At 37.0% G+C, this 17809-nt stretch overlaps 1 protein-coding gene and 1 long non-coding RNA gene across 2 annotated transcripts; one reads left to right on the top strand and one right to left on the bottom strand.

Annotated features, from left to right (window-relative positions):
- The first annotated feature begins 3855 nt into the window (after positions 1-3855).
- Positions 3856-16334, top strand: LOC139114661 (cAMP-responsive element modulator-like). Its single transcript, XM_070676515.1, has 8 exons — positions 3856-3971; positions 4337-4439; positions 8897-8998; positions 9537-9665; positions 11710-11959; positions 12678-12839; positions 13532-13673; positions 14525-16334. The coding sequence occupies exons 3-8, from the start codon at positions 8915-8917 to the stop codon at positions 14667-14669; spliced, it is 912 nt and encodes a 303-aa protein (XP_070532616.1). The 5' UTR covers positions 3856-3971; positions 4337-4439; positions 8897-8914; the 3' UTR covers positions 14670-16334.
- On the bottom strand, positions 4372-5171 carry LOC139114664 (uncharacterized). The gene is made up of 2 exons (XR_011547923.1): positions 4750-5171; positions 4372-4415 (listed from the first exon to the last, which is right to left on the bottom strand). It is a non-coding gene; the product is annotated as an uncharacterized lncRNA (long non-coding RNA).
- Positions 16335-17809: the final 1475 nt, after the last annotated feature.

The raw sequence follows: 17809 nt of genomic DNA, 5'->3' as shown, positions 1-17809 counted from the left end.
ATTCACTATGCTGTACCGACAAAATGCGTTCAATTGTTAAATTTGTTGTAGTAGGCTTGTTAATTACCGTGGCATAATTGACACACGACCCTGAAACCTTATTAGACACTTAGCTATCCGCCAAACACTTGCTCAGTACAAGTATAGACCCTCGAGAAAAATAAGGTTCATGGTAAAACGGTCGTTGCTTGTGGTGCAACGTTATGTATCGGCCAAAGTCGAGTTGTTCAAAAATTCCTGACACGACTTACTGATGTCAACCATAACCACTGCAATGGCGATAATGGTACAGTAGGCCTACATATACTGGCCCATTACCTGAGCTTTAGAGATTTCAGTATTTCAGGTCATCCGGGTGAATGTCACAAAATATTATGCCATGAAACTTTCGGAGGGAGGGTCACAAGTCCGGGGTAAGGACCGGAGTGAGCTCTTTTCGCGCAACCATGGATATTGAAGGGCATACGTACCGTTGGCATTTTCCATGCTTCCATTTTTGAAAACACATATGTCCAGTCCTAACAATTACAGATGTTTCATTTGTACGCCAAACAAGATAAGTGTGAAGTTATTAGGTCGGCCCAGCACAATTCATACCGAAGAACATAATAGAACAGTTATAGTGTTGCTATATGTGTTTAAATACTGTAGAAATGTGTAGAAATTGAGTTTTTGATATTAACAATATTGTATACTTGAAGTATACGTCACGTCATAAAGTGACAAAATTGGTATGAAAGTTCTATCTTATATTACATAAGACGTATTACCATTTCCCTGATTGTACACAAGGTAAATAAAATCGATTGCAACAGCCTACAGCTGAGCGACGGTATTCAAACATTCATAGTCTTTCGTAGACGATTTCCAATTATAGTATTAACTTGCTGTTACGACTAGGGATCCCTCTAAATCGGACTACGCAATCGTTGGAGTCAATGCGACAATGATGATCTGTCGAGGAACTAGGGAGGGAGGCATTACATGATTTAGTGCACTGAATATTTCGTTTGAAGACTAAGTTTGGAAAGACCTGATCGCGATTTTTACCATCATGTGTTTCCTTGTATACCGTTTCCAATGCAAAGATTTGTGAGGACATAGGCAATAAAAATGAACAGGCGAAGGACAAGGACTTACTCTCTATACTGTGAAGACAGTTACATCAGCCATGCGTCAGACACCATAAGCTTACATCAATTGCAAATAACTCCTCAATGTTTAATCAACTTTGACAGTAGGCTTGCAAATAAGATTGCAAGGAAGAGAAAGAGGAAAATATAACGATTGTGACTCGATATGTTTTTTTCAGTGCGTTCTATCCCATCTGAATCAAGGAACTCTTGACGATATTGCAAATGCAGTATAGACTATGTACACAAAGAAGATATCAAGATTTGCTAAAACTCCGAATCTTCATGTATCGATGGTACCCCTGCATAACTGCTAGCATGGATACATACAGATATGGATAGAATTATAGGCTGATGCAGTGAATGGAGTAACAGTGGTTGTACCAAGATTCCAACCAGGGTCTACAGCGTCTGCGTCAAGCAAAATTAAACATAGACAAGGCCGCCAGTGAACTATCAAGCAGTATGGTGATGTTCAGATGGGACATATAGTTCTCCTGCAGTGAGTCAATCACCATCGCAGTTGTCAACAAGCAGCCTGGACTAATACATGTGACCCTACTTCTGAATTAAACGATGTCTAGCACGTTGAGAGGCAAAAACTGTACAGGTTAACTCTCCAGATTTGCTAACACTTTCAGACGATGGTACACAAATGACAATACAGTTATTGTTCTATCTAAGTCTGGGGATGTCAGTTCTTGAAACTAGAGCGGACCTTCACATTTTACCGAGTGGACGGTTATGTTATGCATCACCATTGTACGAAGAATTAAGGTAAGCGGATGTAGGGCGACTGTCTAGCAACAACCAGACCAACAAATCACATCAGGAAAATCGCTCCACTATATCCGATTTTCTCATTCATATTCAAACTCTAAGCAATTAACTGATTCCCTTCAATGCGATAGGCTCACAACGGAGTAATGCGTTTCAAAATAATTGACGAGTTTGATGATGAGAATGGTTTGATTGTAGATCTATATTGCATCAAAAGATACATTGAGTACACTCTTGCCTAGTCATTACCAGGTCGTACACATGGCTCTGAGAGACTCAGATTTAACACTAATGCTCAAATAGCAGTATGATTATAGGACTGCCGTAGGCAATATGTGTTTCCTGTGGCAGAGTTGCAACGGATGATCCGGTACTTAAACGCCTTTATTTTTACTTGAACTATCAAGAAAGATGACCATTTTTTTTTATTTCCAGTCTTAATGTAAATTTTGCTAAAAGGTAGAGTTCTCGCGTACAGGTGTGTCAGGTAAGACTGATTAAAATCGGATACAGGAGGCTTGCCTCGTTCGCTCCCTTTGTGCTCGTCACTTTATGTTTGTCCTCGTCTTCGTAGAGAGGTGCGCACAGCAAACGTGAAAAGCAATTTAATATAAGTTTACGCAACAGGCACAGACCGAGAAATCTTCCACTCAGCTTCATATTGATCTCAAGTCATGACTGGAATTTTGCAGCTTATAAGTAAAATTTTACACTTAAGCTTACTAATCTCTCGAAAACTATGAAAGTGTTGTGTCATTTCAGTGTTATCTCAAAGAACGAAACTTGCCATAACTTTTGATATTTTCATTCTTTATTATCGTCCTATAAAACCAGAACATTGTCCTGTTCCCAACACCGGGGTGCACACAACCGTGCCAAAGGAACACGCAATGTTAATAAAATTTAATTACTTCTAGTTCGTACTCAAATTCAGTCGTGGTTAATTTAGCGTTTGCCAGTATTCAAGGACATGTTGAAGTCCGGATTTGCAAAGTGAACACTGTGCATTTTGACATCATTTTGCAAAATCAAATGGCGTATTTTATACTTAAGTCTTATGAATTCAAGAAATTTAAATTCATTGAGCTTACATAAAAGGAAATCAATAAATTTGACGCGCAGACTTATTGGGGGAAAAACTTTTCCAATATCTTCTTGATGAATGCGAAATCGTAAAGGATATTGATGGTTTTATTCAAACAGAGGGCAGTCCCTTGTGTTAATGTGTGCTTTCGCTTACGATTCCTCCACCGTCGCACGAACTATAAAAGAGGACAATGTTATTTATTTGGAGGAATAAAACAATATCCGATGTTTCCTATAGCCGGACTTATCCTGCCTTGAACGCACTTGGTGTCCCTGAATCGTTCTTTATTGTTCCTGGTCAGATGATACAGACTACCAAAGAAAACCAAATTATTTCAACGGATTAAAATTCGATGGAAAATGCTTGCAAGATGCGAATTAGTGTGCCACGACAAGGAAAATGTCTTTTTAACAAACATAAGAAGACCTTGCTATTAATTCAAGTTCGTAACAGCTGAAATACATGATTGTAATATGTACGATTTCTGATTTCGGCTATACTTATATTCTTTATCATTTCAAGTATTTCTGGAATAAGGAAGGGCCTAGAGGGGTGGAAATGCCGAAGTTAGGCCTACTGATATTCATTATTCTGTGGCTGATGAGGCTTCGCTTAAAATGGCAGCTTACTTTATATTGGGTCCCCGTATCACTAAAACATCAAAAAACCATGAATTCGTTTCCGATGTGCTCATAATATGTCATCCCCTGTCCGCATTTCTCATCGAAAAAGGAGCAGGAGCGGCGGCTCTGAACAGATAACGCGACCGATCGTCACCGCGGCCGCATACCGTGCAGAGTCAGAGGAGACACGACACCCCTCTATTCAGAACATTTGGAATCGTCTTATTATTGTGCTAAAAGCCGTAGCACGACTAAGGCTGCGGCTCCATGACAAATGTTATGCCGCGTCGAAGAATATAGATACCTGATATCTTCTGTTTACTTATTCTAAAGCTGAATAGTTTCAAAGTAAGGCGCAAATTTACTCATATTGTATCGAATGTGATCAAACTTAACCACCAGATGTAACTGTATTGGATTTAAATTGTGTACTGCATGCGAACAAAATGGACGTTTATTGCGTCATGGCGTCATACCATAAAAGTAGTACGGCAAATCGTCCAGAAACAAGACCGCTATATATGACGTCACCGCAATGATGTCATCAGGTTAAATTTGGTCATATAGTCAAGTTATCATGGTTCTATCTCCTTAATAATGATATTCTGACCAATCAATTCAGATGACAATGTTAAGTATCTTGATGCTGGTTATTTACACCACAGTTTGAGAAAAGCTGCGGATGAATATATTTTCTCCTGTTCTGTAATCAGGTCTTGTTGTTTGCCTTTGATGACGCTGTGGCGTATTTCTGACGTGGCGCTACGTTGATCCACTCCGCTTTCTTCATCGCTGTGACGAGAAAATACGTAACTGGTAAGTACTCAGCTGAGAAATCACAACAGTAAAGCACGCTTCCCTAAACGTACATCGTCCCAACACAGAATTTTTAGTAACTGACCGACTATTTCAGTGCCAATATTGAACAAGCATTATACTGTCCGACAGAAATGAGAATTTCGCACAATGTAACACCACAAGCCTGATTTATCCCAGTGTCTAATATTTCTGGGGTCATTTCACGAACAAGAGGGATGATTTCGATTGTAAGGTCGCCGTACATATGTCATTTGTATCCATACCACATTGGATGTCTTCGACTGACAGTACAAACACAAAATCTCACCAGTGAATGTCAAACTGTAGAATGTTGCCGACGAGGCCCTTGAGGTCGCAGCGTAAGTTGCGATGTGGATTGCGCGGCATAGTCGCTCTACCCATGTTGAGTTCGCATTTAGCATGTAGCTCATGATGTTTTGACGCGACTGGGGAGTGGAAATTTTCTTGTACATAATGAATATTCATGATTTCACGGCCACAGAACCCATCGTGCAGAGAGACAGTGTTCGCTGAAACATGAATTCGGGAAACGAGACAAGACATTAAAAACTATTAAATGTATTGAAAATCCCGGAAACTGAAGAATCGGCGGTTGGTTTACATACAACGGTGTACCCGCTTTAGCTTTCGTTAAGCTTCAGTGCTTGTTAACAAATGAGATATATACATACATACAGCATCCGATTGTGCATTAAAAATTGAGAACTTCAAATTTGAGACCACTTATATGGACACTTTAACCTGTGAACTCAAACACATGAGTCGATTTATTTTTCGGTAGCATGTCATTTTATGTCTTGTAAAAACATGACTGAAGACAGGTCTAGTATTAACCATAATAATGACATGTCATGCTAAGGTTAAATTGAAGCAGCCAGAGTAATGTTTTTTTATAGAAAACAGTTTCAATACGTTGATGTAGTAGTTGCTGTAACGCTTTACTTTTTTTTACCAAGAATTCAACATCTATTTTTGGGTAAAATCAAGAATAGTTCAGAAATTTGTCAGTCAGTCAATATATTTAAGGTTGCACTGGTTTTCTCACGGCCATTCCTAACACCAAGAGAAACACATTTTCCAGTTTTCAGAGCTCATGTTAGGGTAGTAAAACTTCGTCTTGACAGTTCAATTTACTCCTTTTTTCCTCGACTTAATATACACAGTGACATCACTCTCACATGGCTTCTGTTTACTGTTGAAGTTTTCTCAGACTGCCCCACCCCCTTGCCATTTAGTGTTTTGCATTGTAGGGTCCATTGTAATGCCCATTACCATGTCTGGGATGTTTAAGTGAGATTCAGAGAGCTTGTGCTGAACCAAAACTTTTGTAATGACATCCAACAACAGTTTCTTACCTTCCCAGGACATACTGAAATGAATTCTAGTTTAACTGCCAAGAATGTGTACTTTATACAGTGCAGACACACCCTTGTTGAAGATGCGGCCTTGATATTTTTTATCATTACCAAGGTGTTCAATATAGACAAAAAGTGACCACCACTGAAAGCAGGGATTTAGAAAATAGTTGGCAGCCGGCAAAAAAACAACCGCCTGTCAGCGAAAATTTGCCAGCTGTGAAAATTTAGTTTAAGTAAAAAATAAAGACATTTTGCACAAACTCTACGTGCATATACACTACTTGTAACCGCCTGTACTTTTATCTTTGCCACCTGCAACCAAAATATTCTACATCCCTGTGAAAGACAGGTAATTTTGTAAAGACCTGGTTAGATGAACACTGTCATCTGTAATTGTCTGAATGCATTATGGATAGGTCAATAATTATTTTCAGTAAATTAAAAATGTAGTGAAGTTACTGATGTTTCAAAGTACTTCAAAAAGGCTTCTGCTGAAGTTCATGAGAAGCAAATTCAATGTTCATGAGTCTATGTAGTGTAGTGTAAGGCAAGGGATGACCGTGAATCATATGGCAAGTCTTATATAAGTTGCAACTTTTATGATAGCAAGTGTAATTTTTAAATATATCAAAAGTAATGCCCTCATTCGTACTGTTGATTGGCATTAAAATGATGATACATCAAATCAGCAGAACTTTTTATTGCAAGTTTGTTTTAAACTGGGCTTACTTTCAACTTAGCCTTTATCCACCTTTACACTTGTGAATTATATCTTTTGAAGAAAAACACCTGATGCTTATGTTCAGACAATATTCATTTAGCCCCAATCTTCACAAATCATGTACTTCTAGTAAAATCATACAGCAATATTCTACCAAACTCTAGCAGTAAGCTCTTCACAGATTGCAAAAATTAACAAATCTACTAATATTGTGTGTTGTCTTTGGAAACCACATGTTTTGCTTTAAGATCAAAACAGAAGATATTAAAAATGCTAGTTATCGATTGATGAAAATTTCAAAGTGACTGCCAACTGCTTCCTTTGTTGACCTGAGAGCTGAATCAGATATAATTCAAAGGAGAAGGGGAATTTTAATTAAGAAACAGTTAGGAGAAAGTTGTAATGAATACATAATCTTTGACTTCCTTGATTAGAAGTCGTAAAACTGGAAATTTTAGGCCATATTATTGATTAATGAGGTCATGGTAATGTTATAGTCTGCCTCAGCCGTTTATTTTGTCACTTTATCCTTTCATATTGAAAGCATTCTGTCACTGCCGCTGTCTTTGTTAAATGAGTGTAAGTTGCTCTCAATGAATACCCGACTTAACTGAAGAGCAATATGTTAAGAATAGCATGATCGGATTTTCTCGTAAATGGGATGTGTAAATTCATTCACAGTGCAGTATCGATATCATGTATATGTAGTGGACATTGTTTGTCATCATCTATTTATTTGAATATGTCCTACTTAATAATTGTGATGAAGAATGCAGCTTTATCAGGTCTTTAATTATGAGGAAGTAGGCAGCATTGTATCAAGTCTATTAACATACAGGTAGTTTGTGTTTCAAAGTTATAGTCACCCTCTAATTTCACTGTTGATGTTTATCTTCTGAGAGTATTAATTGCCAACATTTCTCTGTTCAACCTATGAATTATTACAGGAAACAGTCCATTTTATTTTAATGTTTTCCTGCATCTCTGACCCTTGTGGATGTGCCTTGGTCTTATGGTTGACACAAAGAAATCAATATATGATAATTATTTTTTAAGCAACATTGTGACTTTGATCTTCACATATCTAAGAATAGTCATTTTGAAGTTCAGTTGCTAAGTTTACCAAAGCGCAACAGTTAGTCACAAATTAAAGCTATTAACAGTTGCACTGATGGGGGTATTAGAAGTGTAGACTTTCACCTATTCTGTGCAACCCAGTACTTTCAAAAGGAATGGATTCTACTGTTTACAGATAGACTGTATGTTTAGTTTTAAGTTTGATACTCATATCATAAATGAACGCCACTTTTTTGGTGGCTTGTGTACGTAATAAACACCTATTGCCTGGTCATGAGGGCTATAGCGACCGTCTATTACCCCGAGGGGCCGTGTTTTACCAGAAACACATCGCTATCCTGAGGCCGTAGGCCGAGGGGTATAGCGATGTGTTTCTAGTAACACACGGCCACGAATAAAGACCAGGCTATAGGTGTTTTATAACACACCACATGCTCATGTTGTATTGTTATATAGTTTTTAATGTGTTTTGATATTTTGCACCGTAACAATCCATTGTGACAAGTTTACTGGGCGTTGTTTCCACAGCGGTTTCAGTTGTACGTGGTACCACTTTCTTTCAAAAAATATTCTTAGCATACCTAGTGACATCCTTAGTTGCACCTTAATCTTTTCCGTCAATGAGCTATTCAAGTTCCTACGCTGTTGGAATGTTGGAAAATGTTGGAAAATCTGTTTTAGAGAATGTGTCGTCACCTATCCCGGACGCACATCACGTTCTAGTCACCCGCCATTGCTGCAAAGCTGCAGACGACACTACGGTCACGTGACCGGGCACTTTTCCAAATTTGGTCAGAGCTATTTCCCTAGGGAAATAGCTTTTCAAAAAATACCCTCTGACGTCACTTTTGTCGATTTGGTTGGGACTAGACGTATCTATTTTCTCGTCACGTGACGTATTCTGGCGAATCGCGACACGGAATGAGCATGTGGCGTGTTATAATAAGCAATAAACCACACCCAGAGACGGTATACCACAAGATTTTCATCAGTTCTAGACATATGGGCATGAGCTATAGCAATTGCATTTTTGGAGTGAACTGGTTAAAATTGAGTGGGATACCTGTTGCTGAGGTGGTTTGTTGCCATTTAATATCATAGTATTAAATTGAAATTCTGGCATGAAATGCTGAAAAGGGAATTTTCTCTAACTCAGATTTTGTGCTGTTCTAACCATATGATATTGCGAATATAGAATGGTCGATCAGATTGCAGTATTTGTGCCATCAATACGCTGGTATGATATGGTTTATTTTAATGGACTGTATTACTTGCAGAGATTGTGTAACCATAGCATGGACAATATGGTGGAAGAGACAGCAGCCAATCAGACTGGGAATTCCACTAGTTCTAATGATGTTGATCAGACACAGCAAACAGTAAGTAATTTTGCCGCTCATACTGAATATGGTAACAATGAAATGGTACCGGGGAGATGTTACCAGTGTTTGAAAAAAGAATTGTTTTCTTATATGGAGGTGCTCCTCAAGATTCATAGTGGCGTAAGAAATGTTTAGCATCACACTTTCTTTATTTGTCTGATGAGAATTGCAGGATAGAATGCACTATACTCCTTTAACTGAATATATATGGGAGAATTAAAACAATTTCGATTCCTATGAAAACTACAAATAATTTCAGTCTAAATCTTTGAAGTATAAAGTAACACTATTGTATCTCTTTTCTTAAATTTTGTTATTTTTATATGAATTGACAAATAATTTGAGATATTCTGATCTATCAAGTTGAAATATGTAATTGTTATGTAGAATTTAGCGTAGCATTAGAATTGGAAACAACATTGCATCACAGGTGTATCAAATTGATTGTGATTGCATATCTTGATTGCTATGAACGTTTGATATGTATCAGTAGACACCCTAATAGTATCCATTTTTCCATTGTACCCAATTTTAGACAACGACACAAGCAGCTACAATGGTTGTCTCAGCCATTCCAAATCAACCAGTTCAAGTTCAGTCAGTCATACAGGCCAATCAACCTTCAGTGATCCAGACAGCTCCCATACAGACTGTTCAAGTACATGTAAGTATACAGTATTGAGATAATTCAAATTATTCCCATTCACAGTTCTTTCAGTGTGCAATGATTGGTGTTAATTAGCATATATGATGAAGCTAGGGCAGTGTTGTAAGTCAAAAATCCCTGAATCTTCAGGTATGCTATCTTTTGACAAGATTCTGAACATCTGCTGGAATGAGCAGCCTTTGTTTCATTTTAAAATTCAATATCTGATTCTTTCTCTTTTCTGGAAGATATTGCTGGCTCCTGTGTCATTGACCCCATTCCATTAATCCTCTGATAGAATCAATAAATTTTACAACTTTGCTATGTGTAGGAATTTAACAGTAACAGTATTTACATACATGGTTAGAACAGGGTTTTCAAATATTACAACTAACAAATGGTTGATAAAACAGTTGTAATAGGAGGATTAACAAAGAATCAAAGTAAATGTGTTCAGTTTTGTCACCTTGAACTGAGAACCCAGTGTTTATTCAATGCTTGGTGACAGCCTATTAGGATGATATCAACTTTTCTGACATATTCAATGTTCAGTAGGAAAGTCTTACATGAGTAAAACTTTAGAAACTTTTATTTTTAAGACCAGGTGGCTTAATTAGTATGCAAGGTTTTCAGGCCATAAATGTGTGTAATAATTAAACAGATATTCACAAGTATTTGCAAAATACGACGTAAACCATTGACTTTGATTTATTTGATGTTATACATGGATATTCATATGCTTTTATACACCTCACTTGTTAATTGCACATAAGTAAACATTTATGGTCATCACGTCACCTTTAGTCCTTCAGCTTTTGCCAAATGCTCACATTCATGAACACTAAATATGGACAATAAATGTTGTATAAGTGTTTTTACAAGCTGTATACATCAGGTAATGGAAAGGTATGAAATGCATCATTATGAGAATGTTCAAGGTAGATTGCTGAGGAAGTGTCTTCAGTCATTTCCAATCACAAAATTGAATATCAGATAGATTTACAAGTCTCACTACATCTTGATAAGTAACCAATAGGGTTAACTAAAATTTTCACAGATAAACTTCCCAGACCCAAGTGTTTTCCACAGTATAACTTACATTTTAAACTTACCTGCTTACTCACTGGCTTAATTGGAGTGAAATTCAAAGTTCATTATTGAGTTACGAAGCATTTGGTAGGAAACAAATTGTATTAGAAATTAGAATGATTTGAAATTTAAAGCAGGGTTTGGATTGAGTTCAGTTTGGTGGACTATGTTATAATGTATCAATTCACTTTGATTTAGACATCCTCTGTGTCATAAGCCTTCCTAATTCATATCCATATACTCTTCATAGGTAGCAGATAAAATGAAAGTAAATCAAGGTTGTTTTACAAAATTTACTACAACAATGAATTTGTGTAGTTGCTAGCAGACCTTAATGATGATAACTGTGGATTTTTAAAGCCGCACTTGTCAATCCCAGGTTCTCGCATTAGTGGAGTTCTCCTCCCAGTCAAACACTTGGCCAGTACGATGTTTGATTTCTTTAACATTAATTACACAAACTGATCTCAACCTTTTGTCACCTTTTGCTAATCCTGCAAACAGAGTTTATACAAGCGTTTGATTGACAGTCGGTTCAAATTGCCAACGGTCATTGATTGCCCACCACAAACGCTCGAATTTCCTAAAAAATTGTCTTCCAGTCGCGTTAGACTTTGAATATAACCACAGAGTACAATTGGCAGCAACTTCGCACTGACCGCTTGCCAGACTGTGTTTTTGTGGCCAGGGAAAACTAAAAAGTGGCATTTTCTGGAGCATGTGCCCCCATGTTGCCTGTTTGGTGTCCACTTACACGATGAACGCGGCCATAGCTTCGCGTCTTTTAAAGGGAGGCTCCGCCTTTAAGCAAGATATTGGAAAGAGTTAATAATTAAAAGAGGTTTGCTAAACTATTCAATATCCTAAGTAATGTAATCATGTATGCAAAGTTTTCATAAACATTATTTGGATAAGCAATTCCTTGAGCTAAAATTGTGTGTTATTAAGTTAAATTTTGACTTGACTGTTTCAGGTGGCTACAGTTCAAGACACAGAGGAAGGTACATCGGTAGGAGTAGAGAGTGAGTCAGACACAAGAAAGAGGCGAGATATTTTGTCGAGGAGGCCATCGTACAGGAAAATTTTGAATGACTTGTCGTCAGATGCACCGGGAGTTCCGAAAATAGATGAAGAAACATCAAGCCAGGAAGACAATGAAGCAGCTAGTAATATCACATCCATTGCCAACACTGCTACAATTCAAGCATTTCAAAATACAAATGGTAAGCCCATGTATTAAATTACCTGTCTAATTCAAAGACACTACATTACTAGCACATCTCTTATTCACTCAACAAGTTTCCAAGTCAATCACTAGTGAAAGTAATTTGTGTTCAGGAAAAGCCATTGTTTCACAATCAAAGACACTTTTATAGATAAACTGCTGTCCAGTGACACAGAAACCCGGAAATCAGTGGAAGAAAAATATGTTATCATATTTTGTAGACCATAAGTCTCTTGTAATTATTGAATCCCTCCAAGTTGTCATCAGTATCTCAAGTGAGGGTGATGTATGCTTGTATAGATCACTGCTTTGGTACAGTCAAGCTTACTCTATGAAGAGGAAAATGAATTTCCATTTGGGAATCTGCCAGGAATTCATTCATTTCAACAAGAGGAAGTGTTAATATGTTTAAACTGTACATTATTTCACTGTTAGAAACATTTGAGAAAGGGATTTTTTTTTATGATAATCATGATGAATTTAAGTGTACCTTAGAGCAAATTTTATAGATTAGATGTAAGCACAGACAAAATCAAAGTTTATAGACAATTAAGTAGGCGAGTTCAAGGAGTCACCATCTAAAAGTTCATACCATAGTCTCACCATACCATGAAACCTAACTACAGTTGATGTTTTTCTGTTAATTTACTGTTGCATCTAAATAACAAAGGTCAGATGGTTGAATTAGAGAATAATATGGGTTTGTTTCTTTTCAGCTGGTTCAGGTACTCAGACAATTCAAATTAATGATGGAATACAACCAGCTGGTTTACAGACATTGACAATGACAAATGCTGGTGCTGCAACTCAAGGTACCATAGTACACTACAGCCAATCACAGGATGGTAGCCAACAGTTTTTTGTACCAACAGGCACTGGTAAGTATCACCTACAAACGGTCATGAATATAGAAAATACAGGTTTTCCATGAGTAGGGTTGTGTGTACACGGCAAACACTGTGTCACTTTAGTTTTGTATATGGACTGTGGTAGAGATACATGATACAGTAGGACCAATTTACATACGTGTTAGCATTAGTGTAATGTATGGGCAGATCATGTACATATAACGTACTGTTGAGAAATACAACAAGATTGGTGAACATCTAAAACCGTACCTATTTCATGTGTGTGTTTATTGTGGAGAGAATCTGTCTTATGTGTAGTGTTTTGAAGTCCAGGATATTGACTGTCTGCCAGTCTTGACAGTGTTTTGCATAACATCACAAGTTGAATGTTGGTTGATCAGATTTTCTATGGACCTTATTTTAATTTTGACTCCTAAAGAGGTAGCCAGAAGGAAGTGACAGACGTGAAAAAAGAACAAAAGAAAATTTCTATATCTTGGGATAAGCCTACAGAGCAGTTTCTCATTCTTGTTCTGGAGATGTAGTGTGTCGCTGAAAATAAACCATGTGCATTGTTCTCTGATGAAAAAGGAAGGAATTTCTAAACCAACCTTTCCAAAGACACCAAATTCTAATGTTCCAAAAGAGTCTTGTATTATAAGTGTGCATGTGTAGACACAGGCATGACTTATTAACTAGGTGTCTGCTAATTTGCTTTATAGGGGACATGCAAGCATATCAAATCAGAGCATCAACTACCATACCACAAGGAGTAGTGATGGCAGCACCAAGTAACTTACAGTCATCACAACAACTTGCAGAGGAAGCATCAAGGAAGAGAGAACTGAGGTTAATGAAAAACAGGTAAGTTATGTAATTAATGATTTCTTTTTTGTAGCCAGGTGTGATATCAAACACTCAGGGGTGCCTATGTTATTATCAGGGCATGTGTGTCGTATGTTGTATTGATGGGGGGAAGTGAGTGTGTCTCAATGATCCCAATACATGTATAAATTTGTTACTAAATTTCATGCTCACTTAAGAGTAAAGTTTCTGGACATTTTTTTTCAAGTATAGAGTGTAATTCCTGACAACATGGGAGTTAGGATATTCATCAATTCAACAAACGATGCTGGGTACAATTTTTTTTTTGAAAAAGATAAATTTATTTATTTCAACAAGGTTGCAAATAAAACAAATCTACATAACTGACTGGATACAATGATCTGAAGGCCAACAAAACAGCGCCCTCAGTGTTTGATTGAAAGTAGAATTTGGTCTTTTACAAATTGTCATAGATATATGTGATCTTTATCAGATCCTTGCCAAATTATCAGTGATGATAATTTTGTACGATTTGAGTCTTTGATAATTTTGATGATTTCAGAAAAGCAAGTGGTCTTAGTTACTCAGATATGTAATAATACACAACACATCAAAACATTAGTGCATAAAAGATGCCACTTAGGTCTGTTGTTGATTCTGGGTAGTGGCAATCTACAACTGCACACAGATGCAATCAGGAGAAACAGTGTTAGAAGGTTTAAGTTTTACAATTGTTCTTGTTCATTACCCCATGATCAGTCACAAAGTGTGAACCTATTTTGCTAAGGTACATTTGGCTATTTGTTGAAATGCTCTACCAACCCAGAGCCCTGATTATAATTTGTGTATCCGTAGCAAATGTTAATTGGTGTTTGTGTCTATCCTTGCAGAGAGGCAGCTAGGGAATGCAGGCGGAAGAAGAAAGAATATGTGAAATGCCTTGAAAACAGAGTGGCTGTTCTTGAAAACCAAAACAAAGCATTGATTGAAGAGTTGAAAGCATTGAAAGATCTTTACTGCCATAAATCAGAGTAAACTGGACTTGGAATGTACTCCAGAGTGGGAATGCTGATGTTGCATTACAGTTGTGATCAGCTTGAAAGTACGCCGTCTGATGGAGATGGACCGCTGCTTTGGCAATTCTGTAAAAAGTTGTTTGTACAGATGGACAAATATTCTGTTTAAGTGAAGAAGAGTTGTATAGACAAATGGATTACAATGGCGAGTGTTTAGGAAGGGGAAAATAAGATTGGTATCCAATCTTGTAAGGAATGGCCGTAGCATTATGTATTCGGAAAAATGACAATGAGTGATTGACATAATATATTAACTGTGCTACTGTGATTGCTGATATTTAACGATCTTGATTGTTCAAAGAGGAAATGATGAATAAAAAATTGCTGTTTGAAGTGACTATTTTATGAAGACAACAGCTGGTTTATTTTATTACTTTAATACTACTTACAAAGGTGTTTTTAGGACAACCCCCATGAAACAGATAGAATATTATAATTAAAAAATGTAAGTTTTATCTATACTCGTGAGAAAAGTTTTGTAGTAGCTGTGCATATAAATACCAGTCAACCAAGTTCAGTCATTCCTACTTGTGTTTTTTTCGTGTAAAGTTTTTGTCTTGTGTTGTTCACACATTAATTTCAAAAATTGAACTCAAATTGTCTCACAGTGTGTTTGATATTGTTTTTATGTCTTGAATATCCAATACTCAATATATTATCGCTATTGAGTCTATTTTTGTACCGGAAAGTCTTGTGTAATCTAGTAGTTTTGGTAGCTGCTAATATCACAAAGTATTACATTAGCTGCAATGCAGTTGTGTTGTCATATATCAGCTATTACTGAGGCCTGTTCATTCTGAGTATCCAACTTTTATTATTACATTGTACGTAATGCTTTTGTTTCCCTGTCCTTTTGCGCTTGCAAGTGACATACCATGTTTTCAACAGCTTGTATACCATGCCATAAGTACTGTACCATATGGTACATCACAAACTTGTCTAAGAAAACTGATTCTTGCCTTTGCCTCTCATCCATATTCATTCTGTAGCTAAAACTGAAAAACATGTCATCTTTGTTTACGTAGTATTTGTATGTTATTCAGAAGACCTGTAAAGTTGTGATATACTATACTATTCAAGTGTGCTTTGCCACACCGCTTAGATTTTAGACTGTTTACGACACGTGTGCCAACCAAAAATGAACGATTGCATTACTAAATTACATTACAGTTCTTAGATATTACATGTAGAATAGTAAATTTTAAGTTTCTTTGTTCAATAGATAGACTGGTTGTATTTATCATACAAAAGGCCAAGAAGAAAGTGTTATGCTCTGAAGATGTGATGTGACTCTCTGCATATTCCCAGATACAGAGAATATACATGCATAATGTTACTGTAAATGTTGAGTACAATGTCATAGTGTGATAATTGGGGCAAATGAATGGGTGTGTGTACTTTGAGTCAGCCTGGCTGATATTTTTCCTTTGAGATGGATTTGTGGTTAGGATGGGGGTTGAACCATGAGAGATCATGTTAAGTTAAATACCTCCATTTGTTTATTTATATCTACAGTTTTGATAAGTCTTATATTTTTTTGCAGTTGTATCTCCTGCAGAATGCACAATACAATTGTTTAAATGTTTCCATAAAAGAAAAGCCATTAAATTTGACAAGAAAGAAATTGTAGTCTGTGTGTGTTGTTTTTAATGCTACTTGATGACATACACAATGAGAACTGGTGCTGGTGAATTTATAGGTCTACAGGAGTACTGTTGTCTCTCAGACATGCCCTGACCGGGGTCTCTAAAACTGACTTGTACATAGCCTTCATTGAATGTTGACTTGATCTATATAGTCAATAAGAAACACGCCTACCCTTCTGTGATTGTGCCAACAGTCAAGAATGTTTGAGGTGACACACACCTGCAAACTGAAAGTTGATTGAACTTGCTGTGCCTGGGGACACTACAAACCCATTCAATCCCTTCATGATCAAGAATAAAACTCAGGATCACTGTGCAAAATTTGGGACTATAGGAACAAGATTTACCAATATTTGGAATTCAAAAATGCCCGCTCTAATTTTATTCTCCAAGGGAAATTAGATGGTGGAAACTATCAACTATACAGGTATTAGAATAAGTAGTTAGACCGAGCAGCTGGTACGAAAAATACTCTGGAGATTTTAGCGTCTGAAAGACTGGAGCACATCCTTCCTGAAAGGTATAGGGCATCAGTCAAGCATGCACAATATACTCTGGCATTGACTCTACTATAATTCATGTCGGTAAACCTTGACAATAGATAAGATGTCTTTGCAAACTGTTAGCTTGTACTTTTGTACTGCAAGTGAGTTATTTTGATGCAGGCAACAGCTGCAATTACTTGTAGACTTGACTTTGTGAAAATGATTGAGTTACAGAATGGATCTCATTGCATGTATCACTCTTCAGGCACTAAACCCTTTGCATTGGAAATGGCTGTACAGTATTTCCTGAAATTTTAATGAATTGTCAACAGGGTTTACATCGTTTTTGCCAAAGTCAGAATTCTGACACCGTGCTGCCCCCGGAGTAGAAAACACTCATATTAGCTTGCCAGTGAAATAATGTCGTACAAAACAAAAATTTGTACATAGGCAGCTGATAAAATCTGGTCCCTGTGAGACTGGGTGAATTTGTAAAGTTTTGACATCCTCAAAACGGTAACGGAACACCATCTTTCTAAACTCTATAATGCATATTGAAAGAGCTATGTGGTTAATATAGGAGTCAGGATTACACGTCATGTTGGGGTTACCAAAGCTATCCTTTACATCTTGCTGTAGACCTAGTCAAAGTTATATTTGTGAGTCGGCCCATTTTTGGCCCTCACTCATACTTGTATCTAGTTTCTGACATTTTCTGTGTTTGGTTGGAGCTCCACTATGTGCATGCAGAGGCAATATTATGCACACACTATTCAGACTCAGTTTGAAATACGGGATATGATTTTAACCATATCACTCAACTCGCTCACACAAACACACACACATACATACTGGTAAATACACCTTGTTTGGACTCATTCTGAAATACAAAATTATATTATAACCATAATTTTTGTCAAAATTGGATAAATATTTCTTTTGTGAAGTTAAACTGGCCAGTTTCAATT

The sequence above is a fragment of the Ptychodera flava genome, chromosome 16, assembly GCF_041260155.1.
Source record: "Ptychodera flava strain L36383 chromosome 16, AS_Pfla_20210202, whole genome shotgun sequence".
Lineage (NCBI taxonomy): Eukaryota > Metazoa > Hemichordata > Enteropneusta > Ptychoderidae > Ptychodera > Ptychodera flava.
The sequence above is the reverse complement of the archived record's forward strand: the minus strand, read 5'-3'. Positions and strand labels throughout refer to the sequence as shown.